The sequence below is a fragment of the Scyliorhinus torazame genome, chromosome 12 (assembly GCF_047496885.1).
Source record: "Scyliorhinus torazame isolate Kashiwa2021f chromosome 12, sScyTor2.1, whole genome shotgun sequence".
NCBI classification, from domain to species: Eukaryota; Metazoa; Chordata; class Chondrichthyes; order Carcharhiniformes; family Scyliorhinidae; genus Scyliorhinus; species Scyliorhinus torazame.
Window position 1 is genome coordinate 10,394,397 of NC_092718.1, and position 20,071 is coordinate 10,414,467.

At 45.7% G+C, this 20,071-nt stretch overlaps 1 protein-coding gene across 2 annotated transcripts in view; it reads right to left on the reverse strand.

The window, feature by feature from the left end:
- spg11 (SPG11 vesicle trafficking associated, spatacsin) overlaps positions 1-20,071 on the reverse strand; it is a 230,978-nt gene that overhangs the window by 167,915 nt on the left and 42,992 nt on the right. For both annotated transcript variants that reach the window (XM_072470406.1, XM_072470405.1), the window contains exons 8-12: positions 11,464-11,599; positions 8,751-8,906; positions 5,719-5,906; positions 1,114-1,290; positions 907-978 (exon numbers count right to left, since the gene is read on the reverse strand). In XM_072470406.1, the coding sequence (XP_072326507.1) occupies positions 907-978; positions 1,114-1,290; positions 5,719-5,906; positions 8,751-8,906; positions 11,464-11,599 (729 nt within the window). The remainder of the gene's footprint in view (positions 1-906; positions 979-1,113; positions 1,291-5,718; positions 5,907-8,750; positions 8,907-11,463; positions 11,600-20,071) is intronic.

Sequence of the window (20,071 nt, forward strand, 5' to 3'; positions counted from 1 at the left end):
AAGCAACAGCCAAAAACAAAACAATCCAGTTATCCTGATTTTACTGGGCATACAAGATATTTTTTTCCATTTGTCCTTTTGTTAATAATGGAATCGGAGGTCAATCATCACAGCATTAAACAGTGTACATGAATACAATGCCAAATGATGTAATCAGACAAGATTTTCTACAACTTTCCTTCTCAATCTGTGGCAGCTTTCACTTTCATCAAGCGAAAATCTCCCTTGATCAGGGATTTACAAGAGAAATATTCAGCTTGACATGGTTAATACATTTTTTTTTTGAGGGGCAACGAGACAGAAAAGAGCTGAAATACCAGTTATTGTACTAAATTCCAGATGTTTTAATGTGTATTCTAAATTGCTGCAGTGTATCAAATTATCACCCACTTAATTCAGATAGAAAGAGAAATGAAAGTAGCCTGAACCTGTCCTGTTTTCTTGCCTAAACACGTTAAATGGAGGTGTGTGTGTAGTTAGTCACACATGCCTAAACACGTTAAATGGAGGTGTGTGTGTGTGTGTGTGTGTGTGTGTGTGTGTGTGTGTGTGTGTGGTCAGTTGAAATACGTTAAATGGAGGTGTGTGTGCGCGTGTGTGTGGTCAGTCACACGTGCGTGTCTCTGTTTAGGCTCAAACAAGAATAAATGGTCAGTAGTGGGTTGAAGCACTGGAGGGTTACAAGCTTGTCGAATTGCATCTCTGCATGACTCAGCATCGTTCAGTAAAGGGAGGGAAAAGAAAACTTACCCTGCAATCTGCCACTGAAGCCACACACTGTTGCCCTGACACACATTATCATTTCCTTACGTAAAACATAGTCTGCACCTTATCAAAACTATGAGGAACTTTTCATTTCACCAAACAGCCTAAAGATGTTTTGCCATTGCTCACTCAATTTCTTACCAGGAAATCCCGAAGGTCTCGATCAGCTGTGTAGCAACAAATACGGTGCAATTGTCTCTTCACATCAAATCCCTAATATCAAAGAGAAATAATACTATTGTTCTGAAAAAATATCATCTTCCAATTTGATACTATGTAAAATAGTTAACTATACAACAGAACTGGATAAGCAGTCCCATCATTTCTGGACAGCATTTCATTACTTACCATGTTTTTAAGAAGTTGCCTAGCCTCCTGCAGGTCCTTTTGTAAAAGACAATCGTATGTTAGGTTTAATCCGGCTTGCATGAGTATGTGCAGATTCTTCATAGGTTTCTGCAGGGCTGTGAAGTAGCCCTGAGCTCGGGGAATCTGATTATTTAGTATGGCATCACGAACAATTTCCTGCAAAGATTAAACCAAGAGAATTTCAAACTAAAAAAATATATATCCTTAGTGGAAAAATTTGAACACTCCCATCGATATTTCTTAAATACATACATTATTAATCCACTTAAAATAAACGGGTTAGCACCTGGAAGGAAGTAGAAGCTTTGGAGTCACTATCCAGGTTCAATCTGCACTGCAGTCATTAGTGAAGGATTTCTTTTCACAAACTACTTAATTTAACAACAAAAGTATAAATCCCACCTTTGGGATATATAGGCTAAGGAACAAAAGTTGGTGAGGTCGGGGTGACAATGTTGTACCGTTCAGTGCAAAGGAATCAACAATGGCCTGAAGACAGAGTTCAGTAAAGTGCTGCATCTTCAGACTACCAAGTGGTTTGCTTCTCTGCTCACTAAAACTGGAAAATAAGGCATCACCAGCAAAATTAATTATCCACTTTGCCGAATGCCAATATGGTGACATTGTAGTTTATGCAAAATATACATCATTAAGATTTTCCTCCTCATATTTCTAAATACGACAGAGAAAATGTGTCACTTGAAGGGGAATGCAAAACTAGGGGTCATAAATAAGATAAATAACATTAGCCCTAACAGAGAATTTAGGAGAAATATCTTTAACCTGAACCTGGTGAGAATACGGAAATCACTACCACAAGGAGTAATATGATGTGGAGATGCCGGCGTTGGACTGGGGTGAGCACAATAAGAAGTCTTACAACACCAGGTTAAAGTCCAACAGGTTTGTTTCGATGTCACTAGCTTTCGGAGCACTGCTCCTTCCTCAGGTGAATGGAGAGGTATGTTCCAGAAACATATATATATATATATATATATAGACAGATTCAAAGATGCCGGACAATGCTTGGAATACAAGTATTAGCAGGTGATTAAATCTTTACAGATCCAGAGATGGGGTAACCCCAGGTTAAAGTGGTGTGAATTGTGTCAAGCCAGGACAATTGGTAGGATTTCGCAGGCCAGATGGTGGGGGATGAATGTAATGCGACATGAATCACAGGTCCCGGTTGAGGCCGCACTCGTGTGTGCGGAACTTGGCTATAAGCTTCTGCTCGGCGATTCTGCGTTGTCGCACGTCCTGAAGGCCGCCTTGGAAAACGCTTACCCGGAGATCAGAGGCTGAATGCCCTTGACTGCTGATGTGTTCCCCGACTGGAAGGGAACATTCCTGCCTGATGATTGTTGCGCGATGTCCGTTCATTCGTTGTCGCAGCGTCTGCATAGTCTCGCCAATGTACCACGCTTCGGGACATCCTTTCCTGCAGCGTATGAGGTAGACAACGTTGGCCGAGTCGCACGAATATGTACCGCGTACCTGGTGGGTGGTGTTCTCACGTGTAATGGTGGTATCCATGTCGATAATCTGGCACGTCTTGCAGAGATTGCCATGGCAGGGTTGTGTGGTGTCGTGGTCACTGTTCTGAAGACTGGGTAGTTTGCTGCAAACAATGGTTTGTTTGAGGTTGTGCGGTTGTTTGAAGGCAAGTAGTGGGGTTGTGGGGATGACCTTGGCAAGATGTTCATCTTCATCGATGACGTGCTGAAGGCTGTGAAGAAGATGTCGTAGTTTCTCCGCTCCAGGAAAGTACTGGACGACGAAGGGTATTCTGTCGGTTGTGTCCCATGTTTGTCTTTTGAGGAGGTCGGTGCGATTTTTTGCTGTGGCGCGTTGGAACTGTTGATCGATGAGTCGAGCGCCATATCCCGTTCGTACGAGGGCATCTTTCAACGTCTGTAGATGTCTGTTACGCTCCTCTTCGTCTGAACAGATCCTGTGTATACGGAGAGCTTGTCCATAGGGGATGGCTTCTTTAATGTGTTTAGGGTGGAAGCTAGAGAAGTGGCGCGTCGTGAGGTTTGCGGTAAAGCGAAGTGCTGAGGTGACCGTCCTTGATGGAGACGAGTGTGTCCAAGAATGCAACTGATTTTGGAGAGTAGTCCATGGTGAGTCTGATGGTTGGATGGAACTTATTGATGTCATCGTGTAGTCATTTCAGTGATTCTTCGCCGTGGGTCCAAAGGAAAAAAATGTCATCGATGTATCTGGTGTATAATGTCGTTTAAGGTCCTGTGAGCGAGTATGTCTTATTCAAACTTGTGCATGAAGATGTTGGCTTATTGGGGTGCGAATTTGGTCCCCATGGCCGTTCCGTGCGTCTGGATGAAGAACTTGTTGTCGAAGGTGAAGACGTTGTGATCCAGAATGAAGCGGATGAGTTGCAGAATTGCGTCTGGAGATTGGCAGTTGTCGGTGTTGAGTACAGAGGCTGTTGCAGCAATGCCGTCGTCGTGGGGGATGCTGGTATAGAGTGCCGATACGTCCATTGTGACGAGGAATGTTCCTGGTTCATTCACCGGAGGAAGGAGCAGCGCTCCGAAAGCTAGTGACATCGAAACAAACCTGTTGGGACTTTAACCTGGTGCTGTAAGACTGCTTACTGTGCTCACCCCAATCCAACGCCGGCATCTCCACATCATAGATAAGATAGATAGTTAACATCTTTTCCCAAAAGTAGGGGAGTCCAAAACTAGACGGCATAGGTTTAAGGTAAGAGGGGAGATACACAAAAGGGTCCAGATGGACAATTGTTTCACACAGAGGGTGAGGAGTGTCTGGAATCAGCTGCCAGAGGCAGTAGTAGAAGCGGGTATAATTTTGTCTTTTAAAAAGCATTCAGACGGCTGGCGCTGCCAAACTTCAGTAACTACTATTGGGCGGCGAATACAGCCATGATCAGGAAGTGAGTGATGGGGGAGGGACGGCATGGGAGAGTATGGAGGCGGCTTCATGTAAGGGCACCAGCTTAGGGGCGTTGATAACAGCGCCTCTGCCGCTCCCGCCAGCATGGTACTCCGCCAGCCCCACGGTGGTGGCGGCCCAGAGAGTCTGGGGGCAATGGAGGAGGCATGTGAGCAGAGGGAGTATCGGTTTGGTCTCCAATCTGTAATATTCACCGGTTTGCCCCGGGAAGGATGGACGGGGGGTTTCGGAGATGGCAGAGAGCAGGGATTGAGAGGATGGGGGATATGTTTATAGAGGGGAGCTTTCCTAGCTTGAGGGAGCTGGAGCAGAAATTTGATTTGGCGAGGGGAAACAAATTCAGGTACCTGCAGGTGCGGGACTTCCTACGTAGGCAGGTTTCAACCTTCCCGCTCCTACCACCAAGGGGGATACAGGACAGGGTAGTTTTCAGAGGGTGGGTGGGAGAAGGGAGGGTCTCTGACATTTACAAGGACCTTATGGGGTCAGAGGAGACACAGACTGAGGAGCTGAAGCACAAGTGGGAAGAGGAGTTGGGAGGAGAGATAGAGGATGGTCTATGGGTGGACGCGTTGAGTAGAGTCAACGCGTCCGCAACATGTGCCAGGCTCAGCCTGATACAATTCAAGGTCGTTCACCGGGCCCACGTGACAGTGGCCCGGATGAGCAGGTTCTTTGGGGTAGAAGATAGGTGCGCAAAGTGTGCGGGAGGACCAGCAAACCATGTCCGCATGTTCTGGACATGTCCAAAGCTTAGGGGATTCTGGCAGGGGTTTGTAGATGCCATACCCACGGTGCTAAAACAAGGGTGGCACCGAGTCCAGAGGTGGCGATTTTCAGCTGTCGGTAGATCCGGGAATCCAGGAGGAGAAAGAGGCAGACGTTCTGGCCTTTGCTTCCCTGGTAGCCCGGAGACGGATATTATTAGCTTGGAGGGACTCAAAGCCCCCGAAGTCGGAGACCTGGCTATCTGACATGACATGGCTAGCTTTCTCTGTTTGGAGAAAATCAAGCTCGCCTTGAGAGGGTCAATGTTCGGGTTCGCCCGGAGGTGGCAACTCAACTTCTTTTAGGAAAATTCATTGTCAGCAGAAGGGGGGGGGGGGGGGGGGGGGGGTTAGTTTAGTTTAGAGTAGGGGATTAATAAAGATGGGACCTGTAAGGGAGGAAGACGGCTTTTGCACTATGTAGATTCATCTACATTGTTTCTGTTGTTGTTGTCAAACCAGAAAAATACCTCAATAAAATGTTTATTTTTAAAAAAGCATTCAGATAGATGGGAACACTGAGGGTTATGGGCCAAATGTGGACAATTGTAATGGAATGAAAATGAAAATCGCTTATTGTCACAAGTAGGCTTCAAATGAAGTTACTGTGAAAAGCCCCTAGTCGCCACATTCCGGTGCCTGTTCGGGGAGGCTGGTACAGGAATTGAACCGTGCTGCTGGCCTACCTTGGTCTGCTTTCAAAGCCACCGATTTAGCCCTGTGCTAAATCAGCCCCGAATGGATTTAGTTGTAAAAACTGGCACCATGGACAATTTGGGCCGAAGGGCCTGTTTTCATGCTGTAAACCTCTATGACTATCCAATTAGTTTCAAGATACATCACAAGTTAACTAGTTACCAGCCCAAGTACTTACATCAGTATTTAGATTCTTCCACTTTCCATAAAATTGATTATCATCTGGTAATGCATTTTCTTCATCCAGACAGTCACTCGATACAGTCTCATTTGGAGGAATTCGAGGATATTTCTTCATAAATTTCCGGAGCTTGGTAATATAACCGGTGAGATAATCCACACATTTGTGCTTGTAATTGTCCAACTCTAAAGGTATACAAATTTGTTTTGGCAACAAGAAGAATCAGGGGAAAGCAAGCTGAATCACACACCATCCTAACTTGAGCGAGGGTCAAAATGCTGTGTCCAAATCCTTGAGCTCTCTACTCAACACCACAATGAGAACAGAATTCCTACAAAAACTGCAGCAATTCAAGGTGACACCCCAATACCTTCTCGTGGGCAATTAGAGATTAGGACTGGACAATAAACGTGACCCTGCAGCATCACTCATTGGCAGAGGAGACTATTTTTTATAAAAGGTGAATTCTCGTGGGAAAGAAAGGTGTTAAAAGAAAAAGCACCATATATTTTTAAATCAAGACCCATCCATCCACGTTACATGATGTGAAATCGTCAAATGCTTCACTAATCGCTTAGACAATTAACATTCAGTGGCAAACAATAAATGTGGGCCGAAGATAGAACTCCACCTGGGAAATAGTTATGAAAACGAATTAATTTACATTTAAAACGCCATCACAGACAAAAATGGACTAAAATCAGCTACTTCAAGTGGGATGAAAGAGAGACTAGCTCAAGATTAACTTGCAGAGTAAAGATAGGGAAGCAAACATTAAGGCTAGATGTGGGAATTATTTACATATAGTACAAGATTAATAAAGTAGCAATTAAATGCATTCTGACTAAGATTAAAAGGAGGCGCAATGGCCGGGTTTCCATGGATAAATGGCGACATTAGAACAAAAAGATTAAATAAATATAAGGGGTGACAGGAGAAAACTATGAGAAATTTAAATGGTGCTGGTCCATCTCAAGTTTTGTATATAGGTTGTCAAGACCAATCTGAATTTCCTTTTTAAAATGAAAATGGGGAGTTTAATGGGATCAATACAGCTAGTCGGTAGAAATGAGGATACTCATCCAACCAAAGAAATGAATGAGACATGAAATTGGCGGGGTACAGGAGGTTGGGAGAGGAGCAGAGGCCGATACCAATCCGGGGGAATCATGGATTTGAGCCGAGAAGGATGGATGCAAGGTTTCGGGGATGGGAAAAGGGAGGGGTGAAGGAGAGGAAGGATTTGTTTTTGGAGGGGCGGTTCACAAGTTTGGAGGAGTCGAGGGGGAAGTTAGGACTTCTGCATGAGAAAGGTTTTCGGTATATGCGGGTGCGGAACTTTGCTAGAAAGGTTTTTCCAACCTTTCCGATAGCGCCTGCCTCCTCGTTGTTGGAGTGTGGGGTCGTCTCGGCAATCTATGGGAGGATTTTGGAGGAGGATAAAGTGTCTGTGCAGGGGGTTAAGACCAAGTGAGAGGAGGACTTGGGATGGCGCTGGAGAAGGGAAGGTGGTGTGAGGTGCTGCCGAGGGAGAATGCCTCAACCATGTGCGCAAGGCTGGTGTGGATACAGTTGAAGGCGAGTCACAGGGTGCATTGGACAGAGTAAAAGGTTGAGCTGGCTGTTTGAGGGGGTAGAGGATACATGTGAACGGTGTGGGAGGGCCCCGGCTAATCATGTGCTCGACAGGAGCGTCGAGAGCACGGTGGCACAGTGGTTAGCACTGCTGTCTCACAGCAGCGAGGTCCCAGTTTCAATCCCGGCTCTGGGTCACTGTCCGTGTGAAGCTTGCACATTCTCCCCGTTTGCGTGGGTCTCACCCCCACAACCCAAAGATGTGCAGGGTAGGTGGATTGGCCACGCTAAATTGCCCCTTAATTGGAAAAAATGAATTGGGTACTCTATATTAAGGGCTGGTTTAGCACAGGGCTAAATAGCTGGCTTTTAAAGCAGACCAAGGCAGGCCAGCAGCACGGTTCAATTCCCGTACCAGCCTCCCCGAACAGGCGCCGGAATGGGACGACCAGGGGCTTTTCACAGTAACTTCATTTGAAGCCTACTTGTGACAATTTCATTTCATTATATTAAAAAAACAAGACTGGAGCCTTACTTACTGGAAAATAGAAGGTTAAGGAGAGAATCTAACACAGGTTTAAAGCCTTCCTTATAGCGTACATGAAGGTTATTTCCATTGTCCAGCAAGCAGTTATAAAGTATAGATTTAGGATTGTCTCCAGAAGAACAAGGAAGGGATAACAGTAAGTGGAGAACAAATGTTAGAACTTTAAATAGCTTAGCATAAATGAGTACTGAAGCATAACCCTACTGTTCCTTTCAAAGGAGTATTGGGCATTTAAAACATATGAAAGCCTATAAGGAAAAAGCAGAAAAATAGATTGAAGATCCTGCAAAATCCCCTGTACTGCAGTTTCTGTGATTCTATGATTTACAGTTTCAATAAGCAGTGAAAAAATACGAAAAAAGGGCTACCTCTAAATCTCCTTCAGTAACTTGCAATATAAAACAGTGCTTGAATGGCTCTCAATAAATCTCAAACTTTACTGACAAGAAGAGCCTTAAAGCTCTATGGTAATACTCAACTGCTCCAACATCTATTCAGAGTGAACTGGACATTAGTCATTCTGCTTGCATTATATATTCAATTAAATTAATAATCTAGCAGAACAGTTAATATAAAAAAGGGATTAAATTTGTATGATTGTTTTTTCCCCCAATTTCTAGGTGCTTCCCTCCACCAATGGTCACTCTCTTTACTAGCCTGGGGTTGGCAGTGGCACCAGCTCCAGAGTTCTGCATGAGCCTGTAGGGAATACAATACCGCATGAGGTGGGAGGACGGAGGCAAGCAACTTTTTAAAAACAAATGTTGAGAAACATTCAGTGGAAAATTAAAATATATCATAAAATGCCCACACCACACCACATTTTTTTTTATTCCTCCAATTGAATGAGTAATAGGCATGAAATGACTGCAACAGATTTATTAATCGCTTCACCATGGCACCTCACCTCCTGGCTGCTCTAGGAGCTCTTGCATTTGTTTGTTGAGAAAGGTCAGTGTAAGGTTCAGAAGTTGTTCGGAGAATTGTTTGCTCTGAGTTTCGGAATCATTTACCCTGATGGCTGAACACAGCAAATCTAAAGCTGGCTTAATTTCTTCCACTTCTGCACGAAGAGAGAAACAAACAAAGAAAAAAAATGTCACTGAATGTGCATCTTAATCTCACAGGCTTTGTTAAGGGCTAGCAACTGTCTGCCAATATTCAGAGGCTGCTGAATGTTGTTCTCTCTCCATCTGGTGGGCCCCGAGACGGAGGCAATTTGATAGGGTGGTGAGTAGAAGTACCTATTCAAAGTTCTGGGGAGGCTTGGTATAGGGCCAAAATTAATTTTGTGGGTTTGGTTACTGTATAGGGCCCCCTTGCCTAGTGTTCGTACCAACACCTTGAGCTCGGGATGCTTCCAATTAAATAGAGGGACAAGACAGGGGTGTCCAATGCCCTCACTCCTATTTGCATTAGCGATTGAGCCCTTAGCTATAGCTTTGAGGGCTTTGGATAGTGGAAGGGATAAAAAGGGGAGAACATACTGGGCGTGATTCTCCCAAAAGGGAACAAAATCCCATAGCGAACGCGTTTAGTCGCGTGTTTCCCAGTGCTCGCAGTGCCGAGAATCACGTTATTCAACTCAACCTGCGTTGAATGAAGGGCCTGAATGGGGAACTCGCAGCTGAGGCCGCACATAGCCCCATTTTGTACAGTGTGGAGCTCCGCTTGCCATAACTCCCCGTTGTAGCGAGAGAAATGGCGTGCCAATCTCCAAGGCCCCCAAAACAATCCCCGATCTAACCGCCCCCCCCCCCCCCACAAACCACCAGCCCGAACAAGTATAGGAGGGTCCCCAAACACACATGCCAGGCAACCCCGGCCCAATTGCACACGTAAACAATGCCAGCTTGCCACTCTGCCAGTGTCCATGCAGGCTGGCAGTGCCACCTGAGCACCTTGGCATTGCCAAGATGGCACCTGGATGGCACTGCTGGGACCAGGGTACCCAGGTGACACCAGCAGTGCCAGGGCACCACCCTGCCCAAAGGAGATGCAGCTGGGGGCCTCCTATCCCCTGGGAGACCCTCACAAGTGCCGTTCCAACTGGTCGCCGTTTGTAGGGTCCAGTCCTGAACAGCGCTCTGCCGAGGTCTCTGGGGCAAAGGGATTGAATCCCAAAGCCTCAGGTACCTCGGTAACCTGCACATTAGAGTGGGGCTTACTGCCTCATTAAAATGCGGATTTGCTGAACAGCGATCCCGCTCATTGTGGACAGGGTTCACATCGCAACATCTCACGTTGAATCCCACGAGGCTTTGCGAGCCAGGTAGATCCCGGGAGCAGCTTTCCAGGTGCAGCATGGCCGTCGGATCGCGCCCAGGGTGTCCCCGTATGCTGGTGATCTGCTGCTTTATGATACTTTATGGGTAAAATAATGGAGCTACTTGGTGCCAGGGTTCAGGATGACACAATGGCTGCAGGGCATCCTGAAGGGGAGGGTGATAAGGCAGAGGTCATGGTACATGTTGGTACCAATGACATAGGTAGGAAGAGGGATGAGGTCTTGCATCAAGAATTCAGGGAGTTAGGCGTGCAGAACCTCCTGGGTTGTAATCTCTGGATTACTCCCAGTGCCATGTGCTAGTGAGTACAGGAATAGGTGAATAGCACAGGTGAATGCATGGCTTAATATAGAAAGTCAGAGAGATCTGGGCGTGCAGGTCCACAGATCTTTGAAAGTGGCAACACAAGTAGACAAGGTAGTCAAGAAAGCGAGGATTGACACGTGTAATTATGATATAGTAGCCATCACGGAGACGTGGTTGTGGGGACAGGATTAGCATTTTAGCATTAATTGTCGGGGAGCTCTCTCTTTTCTTTGTGGGTGAGGTATGTCATGGTTGTTTAGGTTTTTGTTTCTTTTTAAAAAAAATTTTGAGTACCCAATTCTTCCTTTTTTCCAATTAAGGGACAATTTAGCATGACTAATCCTTCTACCTTGCACAATTTTGGGTTGTGGGGGTGAGACCCACACACTCATGGGGAGAATATGTAACGTCCTCATGGCTCGAATCCAGGTCCTCAGTGCCGTGAGGCAGCAGTGCTAACCACTGCGCCGCCATACCCACCCCCCTGTTGGGTTTTTGTTGTGTTGGTTATGTGTAACATCTGCTGTGGGAACCACGGTGATAAAATGCATCGTAAAATCTCTAATAAAAATATATATATTTTTTAAAACAATGTGCATCTTAACTGTTACGGAGTCACAAAATAAACATCACTACCTTGTGCATTTCTATTCTGCGATCCACATCCCTAGCAGCATTTTCCAATCCAATGGGAATGGGAAGTGATCAACAGGGATGGGGAAATTAGAAGAATAAATAACAATTCAAGCTCTGTCAGGTTAGTGTCAAAATCCGGTCCAACAATCTTTTCCCAGCTTGAATATAATGAGTAAAATGATAGGTCACGTGAATCGAGAAATGGAAAGTTGCAAGGTTTTGTGTTCTCGTACTGCCGGGGCCTGGTTTTGCTCCGGTACAGTTTCACAAGCTCCCACAAACCATACCTAAGTCAGCACTCTTCACATGTGTATCTAGACAGTGAGTGCAATTTTTGTCCATGCTTAACAGAGCAGGTGGGATTTTGCCCAAAAGACCCAGGTTGCTTACTTGTTAACTGCATTGAAGATGTTACCACAGCTTCAGAATGTTCCTGCACCAAAAATCCTGCTGGGGCACAAAATAGCTTTTCTTTGCTCTTCAGGAAGAAATCAACCATGTCCAGCTGTCTGTTCTCGATTCCAGCCTGGGATATTTAAAGTGCAACAAATTATTTTTACAGGTCAGGTAATTACTACCCATTAAATCAAAGGCCAGTATGTGCCAATGGGCCCCTCGTGAAACAGGGTTTGTCAGTATTGGCGTTATCTGATTGATGACTCTCTCTTCCAACCTTGCAACTCTTTACCTTCCCATTAATTAGGTTGCTCCACTTTATTGATATTGCTCCTCTTAAATTTCCGACCTCCAGATTTGCCATCCTACATGTTTCCTTCCCACCCTGCATTGAAATGAAGACTTAGAGCACTGCTTCCTGTAACAGTGCATTCTTTGTGAGCACTTAAGCTAAGGAATTCCTTGCCTCCATCAATTGCCCTCTATATTAAAATGTGTGCATAACAGACAATTCCCAACATCCATTTTACCAATCAATTTTAAACTTTTCTTAATTACACTGTTTGCCAAAGTAAATATTTGGCAACTCATTCAATATGCCCCTCCTGTCATCACCCGAGTGCATCCAAGCACCATTCTCCTTCCCTTCCCCAATCTAATTTATGAAAACCTATATGGCATATTCACAGCTGTGATTGAGACATCCATGTTACATTTTTACCAAGATTTAAAAAGTGAGTTTAAAGCAAGTTTCTTGGTCATGGTGGAGAATGTAACTATACAGTCATCCTCAGGAAATGTTTTGACAGATGGCTTCCTGAGACTTCCAAATACGTTGGCCATAGTGTGCCTGTGTTAAAATTGATACTTGGTCTGTAGTTGAAGTGAGGCCTGCCCCTGACTGGCCATATTTCCAAACCCTACTGGTCTCACATTCCCTCCTACACTTTAATGAGCATAGGAAATAAGAGCAGGATCGCAGGAGGATTGCTTCTTGGCCTTTGGCTAAGATTAAGCATCAGATCAAGCCCAGGATGAGGTGCAATGCCGTTTCTTGTCAGCTTGAAGCTTGTATGTCTCTCTTGTGGAGACCACGAATTAGCTTCAATTTGAATTGTGTTTTGGAGCAAGGAATTAGATGGTTTAAGGGTTTGTCCTGACCACTTTGTGCACTGGCTTTGTAACTTTAAGGATGGGAAAAAACATTTTTAAATAAAATGATCGCAGGAGTGGGCCATTCACGCATCCAGTCTGCTCTGCCTTTCAGAGGTTCCATGGCCAATCCGATCTTGGCCTCAACTCCACTTTCCTGCATGATCCCCATAATCCAGGGCTCCCTTGTAGATCGGAAATCTAACTACGCCTTGAATATATTCTGTGACCCAGCTGCTCCTGCTCTCTGGGGAAGCGAATTCCGCACACTAATGGCCCTCAAAAGAAGAAATCTCCATTTTAAATGGTGGACCCATTATTCTGAAACAGCCACCCCTAGTTCGAGATTTCCCCACAAGAGGAAACAACCTCTGAGCATTTCCCTGCCAAGCCCCCTCAGAATGGTACAGGTAGGTAAAGTACCATAGTCCCAGATGACCATAGGATGCTTTCGCTTTTGAGGGGGAGAGCTTATTGGTGGCGATTGAACCGAAGGATCACCACACCTCAAGCGAGGTGCAGGGTTGAGAAGGCAGGGCCTTCATGAATAACCTCAGGCGGTACATAAAATGCAAGTTGCTCTTCATTAATTATCTCAGGAAAGAAGCATGTGCAGAGCAGGTGGTGAGGGAAACCAAGATACAGGGACACAAACTTAAGAGCTGGTAATTTAGGAGCAAAAATCACCCAAGTGCTTCTTCACAAGAAGGGCAGTGAAAATCTGAAATACTCTCTCCCAAAAGATCTGTGGATGCCTGGGGTCAAATAAAATTTTCGATGGGGGTCAATAAGGACAATGATATCAAAGCATAAGGAGCAAAGTCAGGTAAACAGATTTGCGGTACAGATCAGTTATGATTTAAAAGAATGACAAGCAGATTTGAGGCTGTGAATAGCCTATTTCTGTTCCAATGTTTAACATACCCATCAGTGCATGTTCAAGTAGAAGAGAAGAATTACATTTAATTTTGTTGAGCGATTTTTTCAGAAAATTGGATAATTTAGGAAGAGATTGATTGTCTGAACTGTGAAGGAGTTATGTATTCTTTATAATTCTTGTAAGAGTGTTTTTTATTTTTATTTCCAAATTACTGAATATTGGAAGCATAAAGCCGGTTTGCAAAAATAGCCACAAAATAGGGGTAAACATACGCAACGGTAAAAGTGATCATAGGACACGGGTTAGAGCTTTTTCAGATTCGGCAATGGATTGTCATATTGCAATCCTTCCGGAAACCAGCCAGACTTTGCAATACTCCACAAAGCGGGTCTACAACGAACAGGCTAACCGAGGTTTGGTTATAAGCTGAACTTAGTTTTTTCCATTTTTTCAAGAAAATAGAAAGGCCCAATAAATTTAAATGTTTTAAAATTACTCGATCAATTAAGAATTTGAATGTATTTGTTTTCCTTTGCAATATCTCACAGGGGTCACGGAAGGGGCAGAACACTAAGGTAATGGAGCTTAAACATAGATAGCCTCTTAATACCAAGTAACAGCAGTTGCACCCTTGATCCACATGACCTCATTACTCTTTCCATTCCATAGAAATATAGCCTTCACACATTGTGGGTCGCTTTGCTCATAAATATAGTGAGGAGATCAAGTTCCAGGAGTCTGTTTCTTTATTGTAAAATGAAAAACCTACTGTTGTGTGCAGTTTAATGATGTGTGAAAATTCATGATAAAACCAGAAAGAAAAGGAGCTTTCACTGTTTTACTAACCCAATGGCATTAGTCCTTCAGCAATGCTCTGCATTTGTTCCCGCAGTAGCAGGACTGCATCATGGACTAAACACAACTAGAAAGTTGGGTTAGTGCATTGCTCGTTCTCACCACTTCTGAATGCAGTGGCTTCTGCCAGGGTTCCCATGAATTTCTTGGTAGCTTTCCAGTACCCCCCCCCCCCCCCCTCAAACCCTCCAATTCCAATAAGTACAGCAGGCAACTGACACCTGTAAGCAAACGTGAATATAAAATTGGAAGGCAATAAGTAAGCAGCGTGCCTTCAATCCAGTCACACTTTTTTTATTGGCAGACATTGCTGGCAGGGCATGAGAACAGATGTCCCCATACTCGACTTTGACTTTTCAAAACTTACAATTCATAGACGGGAGATTAAGCAGAAATGAAAGATTAGTTTGTCAGTCAAGAAACAGTTCCAAGCTTCAGGTAGTTCAGCAGTCATGTCATTTGCACTATGTACGTTCATGTAAAGAAATTGCAACTTCAGCACAGCTGCAAGCTCATGGTACATAATTGCACTCTAGTCTTTTTCAAGAGAGGTTTTAAAAAATATATTTCTCATTGTTTCCCACCTATACAAGCATCCCTCCCACCCAGGCATATGACCTTTACGTCTAGTAGCTGGGCATGGGGATACAAGAGTGATAACAAACCTGGCCAGGTCAGAGAAGATCACTACTTTAGTTTAAAGATCTAAGTAAAATCAGTATAAAAAAAGATTCTATTAACAGCTCGGATACTTCACGAGAATTTCCAACATTTTAAGTACTGCAGAAATACAACAGCACTGAAAGTAACCAAAAACCATGACTGCAGGAAGTCATGGATAAGGAGGTATCAGATCACATTCCAGCAGTTTTAATCCCCTCCAAAGAAAGCAAAAGCACGCTAAAGGTCAGAAAGGTCTAAAGTGTCTGAAGCCACCACTGTAAATCAAATATATTTCTCTAAATATAGCAGACCTTTACCAAATAAAACACATTAATGCCACCACACGTACACGAATATTTCTCGAGTTCATCACTACTTCACTTTATTGGCTCAGTTACAATGGGTGCTACAGTTCCCAGACAACATGTCAGCTTCTACCTCCAAAAGAGACACATAATAATCAAGATACCACAATAGACAATTCCCAGGATGACTAGTTTTGATCAACAGGCAGAACTGCACAAGAGGAATGTATGTAATTAGTCCGGTGCAAATCCAGTGCGATATAAAAATAAAATCACCATGTCACTCAACAGGTTTCATGAAAATCCAGCAAAATTAATAAGTTATTACAGAGTGTTTGCAGATGTGACTGGTTCACAAATGCTCAACTTTCTTCTATAATCTGGTGAGAATTTGATAAATCCTTTCAAGACAAGAGACTTCAAGCAACAGCAGGAGGAATTGCTCCCCCCCCCACATAAAAATGTCAGGTACCCAGTCCTCCTTCCTCACCCACCCCCAAACTATTCCCAATGATTCTTTATTCATTGGATTGGTTTATTGTCACTTGTACCGAGGTACAGTGAAAAGTATTTTTCTGCGAGCAGCTCAACTGATCATTTTTTTTTATTAAATATTTTATTGAAAATTTTTGGTCAACCAACACAGTACATTGTGCATCTTTTACACAATATTATAACAACACAAATAACAATGATCTATTTTATAAACAAAAAATGAATAAATAATAAATAACAAAAATAAAAACTAGCCCTAATTGGCAACTGCCTTGTCACAAGTAACACTCTCCAAAAATATAATTTAACAGTCCAATATATAATTATCTGTAGCAACGACCTATACATACTATACAGTATATATTAACAACCCTGAGAGTCCTTCTGGTTCCTCCTCCCCCGCCCCCCCGCCCCCCCCCCCCCCCCCCCCCCCCCGATCCTGGGCTGCTGCTGCTGCCTTCTTTTTCCCATTCCGTCTATCTTTCTGCGAGGTATTCGACGAACGGTTGCCACCGCCTGGTGAACCCTTGAGCCGACCCCCTTAGGACGAACTTAATCCGCTCTAGCTTTATAAACCCCGCCATGTCATTTATCCAGGTCTCCACCCCCGGGGGCTTGGCTTCTTTCCACATTAGCAATATCCTGCGCCGGGCTACTAGGGACGCAAAGGCCAAAACATCGGCCTCTCTCGCCTCCTGCACTCCCGGCTCTTGTGCAACCCCAAATATAGCCAACCCCCAGCTTGGTTCGACCCGGACTCCTACTACTTTTGAAAGCACCTTTGTCACCCCCATCCAAAACCCCTGTAGTGCCGGACATGACCAAAACATATGGGTATGATTCGCTGGGCTTCTCGAGCACCTCGCACACCTATCCTCCACCCCAAAAAATTCACTGAGCCGTGCTCCAGTCATATGTGCCCTGTGTAATACCTTAAACTGAATCAGGCTTAGCCTGGCACACGAGGACGACGAGTTTACCCTGCTTAGGGCATCTGCCCACAGCCCCACCTCGATCTCCTCCCCCAGCTCTTCTTCCCATTTCCCTTTTAGTTCATCTACCATAGTCTCCCCTTCGTCCCTCATGTCCCTATATATATCTGACACCTTACCATCCCCCACCCATGTCTTTGAGATCACTCTGTCCTGCACCTCTTGTGTCGGGAGCTGCGGGAATTCCCTCACCTGTTGCCTCGCAAAAGCCCTCAGTTGCATATACCTGAATGCATTCCCTTGGGGCAACCCATATTTCTCGGTCAGCGCTCCCAGACTCGCGAACTTCCCATCCACAAACAGATCTTTCAGTTGCGTTATTCCTGCTCTTTGCCACATTCCATATCCCCCATCCATTCCCCCCGGGGCAAACCTATGGTTGTTTCTTATCGGGGACCCCCCCAAGGCTCCAGTCTTTCCCCTATGCCGTCTCCACTGTCCCCAAATCTTCAGTGTAGCCACCACCACCGGGCTTGTGGTGTAGTTCCTCGGTGAGAACGGCAATGGGGATGTCACCATAGCCTGTAGGCTAGTCCCCCTACAGGACGCCCTCTCTAATCTCTTCCACGCCGCTCCCTCCTCCTCTCCCATCCACTTACTCACCATTGAAATATTAGCGGCCCAATAATACTCACTTAGGCTCGGTAGTGCCAGCCCCCCCCTATCCCTGCTACGCTGTAAGAATCCCTTCCTCACTCTCGGGGTCTTCCCGGCCCACACAAAACCCATGATGCTCTTTTCAATCCTTTTAAAAAAAGCCTTCGTAATCACCACCGGGAGGCACTGAAACACAAAGAGGAATCTCGGGAGGACCACCATCTTAACCGCCTGCACCCTCCCTGCCATTGACAGGGATACCATATCCCATCTCTTGAAATCCTCCTCCATCTGTTCCACCAACCGCGTTAAATTTAACCTATGCAATGTGCCCCAATTCTTAGCTATCTGGATCCCCAGGTAACGAAAGTCCCTTGTTACGTTCCTCAACGGTAGGTCCTCTATTTCTCTACTCTGCTCCCCTGGATGCACCACAAACAACTCACTTTTCCCCATGTTCAATTTATACCCTGAAAAATCCCCAACCTCCCCAAGTATCCGCATTATTTCTGGCATCCCCTCCGCCGGGTCCGCCACGTATAGTAGCAAATCGTCCGCATACAAAGATACCCGGTGCTCTTCTCCTCCCCTAAGTACTCCCCTCCACTTCTTGGAACCCCTCAACGCTATCGCCAGGGCTCAATCGCCAGTGCAAACAATAATGGGGACAGAGGGCATCCCTGCCTTGTCCCTCTATGGAGCCGAAAATATGCAGATCCCCGTCCATTCGTGACCACGCTCGCCACTGGGGCCCTATACAACAGCTGCACCCATCTAACATACCCCTCTCCAAAACCAAATCTCCTCAACACCTCCCACAAATAATCCCACTCCACTCTATCAAATGCTTTCTCGGCATCCATCGCCACTACTATCTCCGTTTCTCCCTCTGGTGGGGCCATCATCATTACCCCTAACAACCTCCGTATATTCGTGTTCAGCTGTCTCCCCTTCACAAACCCAGTTTGGTCCTCGTGGACCACCCCCGGGACACATTCCTCTATTCTCATTGTCATTACCTTGGCCAGGACCTTGGCATCTACATTTAGGAGGGAAATAGGTCTATAGGACCCGCATTGTAGCGGGTCCTTTTCCTTCTTTAAGAGAAGCGATATCGTTGCTTCAGACATAGTCGGGGGCAGTTGTCCCCTTTCCTTTGCCTCATTAAAGGTCCTCGTCAGTACCGGGGCGAGCAAGTCCACATATTTTCTATAGAATTCGACTGGGAATCCATCCGGTCCCGGGGCCTTTCCCGCCTGCATGCTCCTAATTCCTTTCACCACTTCTTCTACCTCGATCTGTGCTCCCAGTCCCACCCTTTCCTGCTCTTCCACCTTGGGAAATTCCAGCCAATCCAAGAAGCCCATCATTCTCTCCCTCCCATCCGGGGGTTGAGCTTCATATAATTTTTTATAAAATGTCTTGAACACTCCATTCACTCTCTCCGCTCCCCGCTCCATCTCTCCTTCCTCATCCCTCACTCCCCCTATTTCCCTCGCTGCTCCCCTTTTCCTCAATTGGTGTGCCAGCAACCTGCTCGCCTTCTCCCCATATTCGTACTGTACACCCTGTGCCTTCCTCCATTGTGCCTCTGCAGTGCCTGTAGTCAGCAAGTCAAATTCTACATGTAGCCTTTGCCTTTCCCTGTACAGTCCCTCCTCCGGTGCTTCCGCATATTGTCTGTCCACCCTCAAAAGTTCTTGCAGCAACCGCTCCCGTTCCTTACTCTCCTGCTTCCCTTTATGTGCCCTTATTGATATCAGCTCCCCTCTAACCACCGCCTTCAACGCCTCCCAGACCACTCCCACCTGGACCTCCCCATTATCATTGAGTTCCAAGTACTTTTCAATGCACCCCCTCACCCTTAGACACACCCCCTCATCTGCCATTAGTCCCATGTCCATTCTCCAGGGTGGGCGCCCTCCTGTTTCCTCCCCTATCTCCAAGTCCACCCAGTGCGGAGCGTGATCCGAAATGGCTATAGCCGTATACTCTGTTCCCCTCACCTTCGGGATCAATGCCCTACCCAGCACAAAAAAGTCTATTCGCGAGTAGACTTTATGGACATAGGAGAAAAACGAGAACTCCTTACTCCTAGGTCTGCTAAATCTCCACGGGTCTACACCTCCCATCTGCTCCATAAAATCTTTAAGTACCTTGGCTGCTGCCGGCCTCCTTCCAGTCCTGGACTTCGACCTATCCAGCCCTGGTTCCAACACCGTATTAAAATCTCCCCCCATTAGCAGCTTTCCCATCTCTAGGTCCGGAATGCGTCCTAGCATCCGCCTCATAAAATTGGCATCATCCCAGTTCGGGGCATATACGTTTACCAAAACCACCGTCTCCCCCTGTAGTTTGCCACTCACCATCACGTATCTGCCCCCGTTATCCGCCACTATAGTCTTTGCCTCGAACATTACCCGCTTCCCCACTAATATAGCCACCCCCCTGTTTTTCGCATCTAGCCCCGAATGGAACACCTGCCCCACCCATCCTTTGCGTAGCCTAACCTGGTCTATCAGTTTCAGGTGCGTTTCCTGTAACATAACCACATCTGCCTTAAGTTTCTTAAGGTGTGCGAGTACCCGTGCCCTCTTTATCGGCCCGTTCAGCCCTCTCACGTTCCACGTGATCAGCCGAGTTGGGGGGCTTCCTACCCCCCC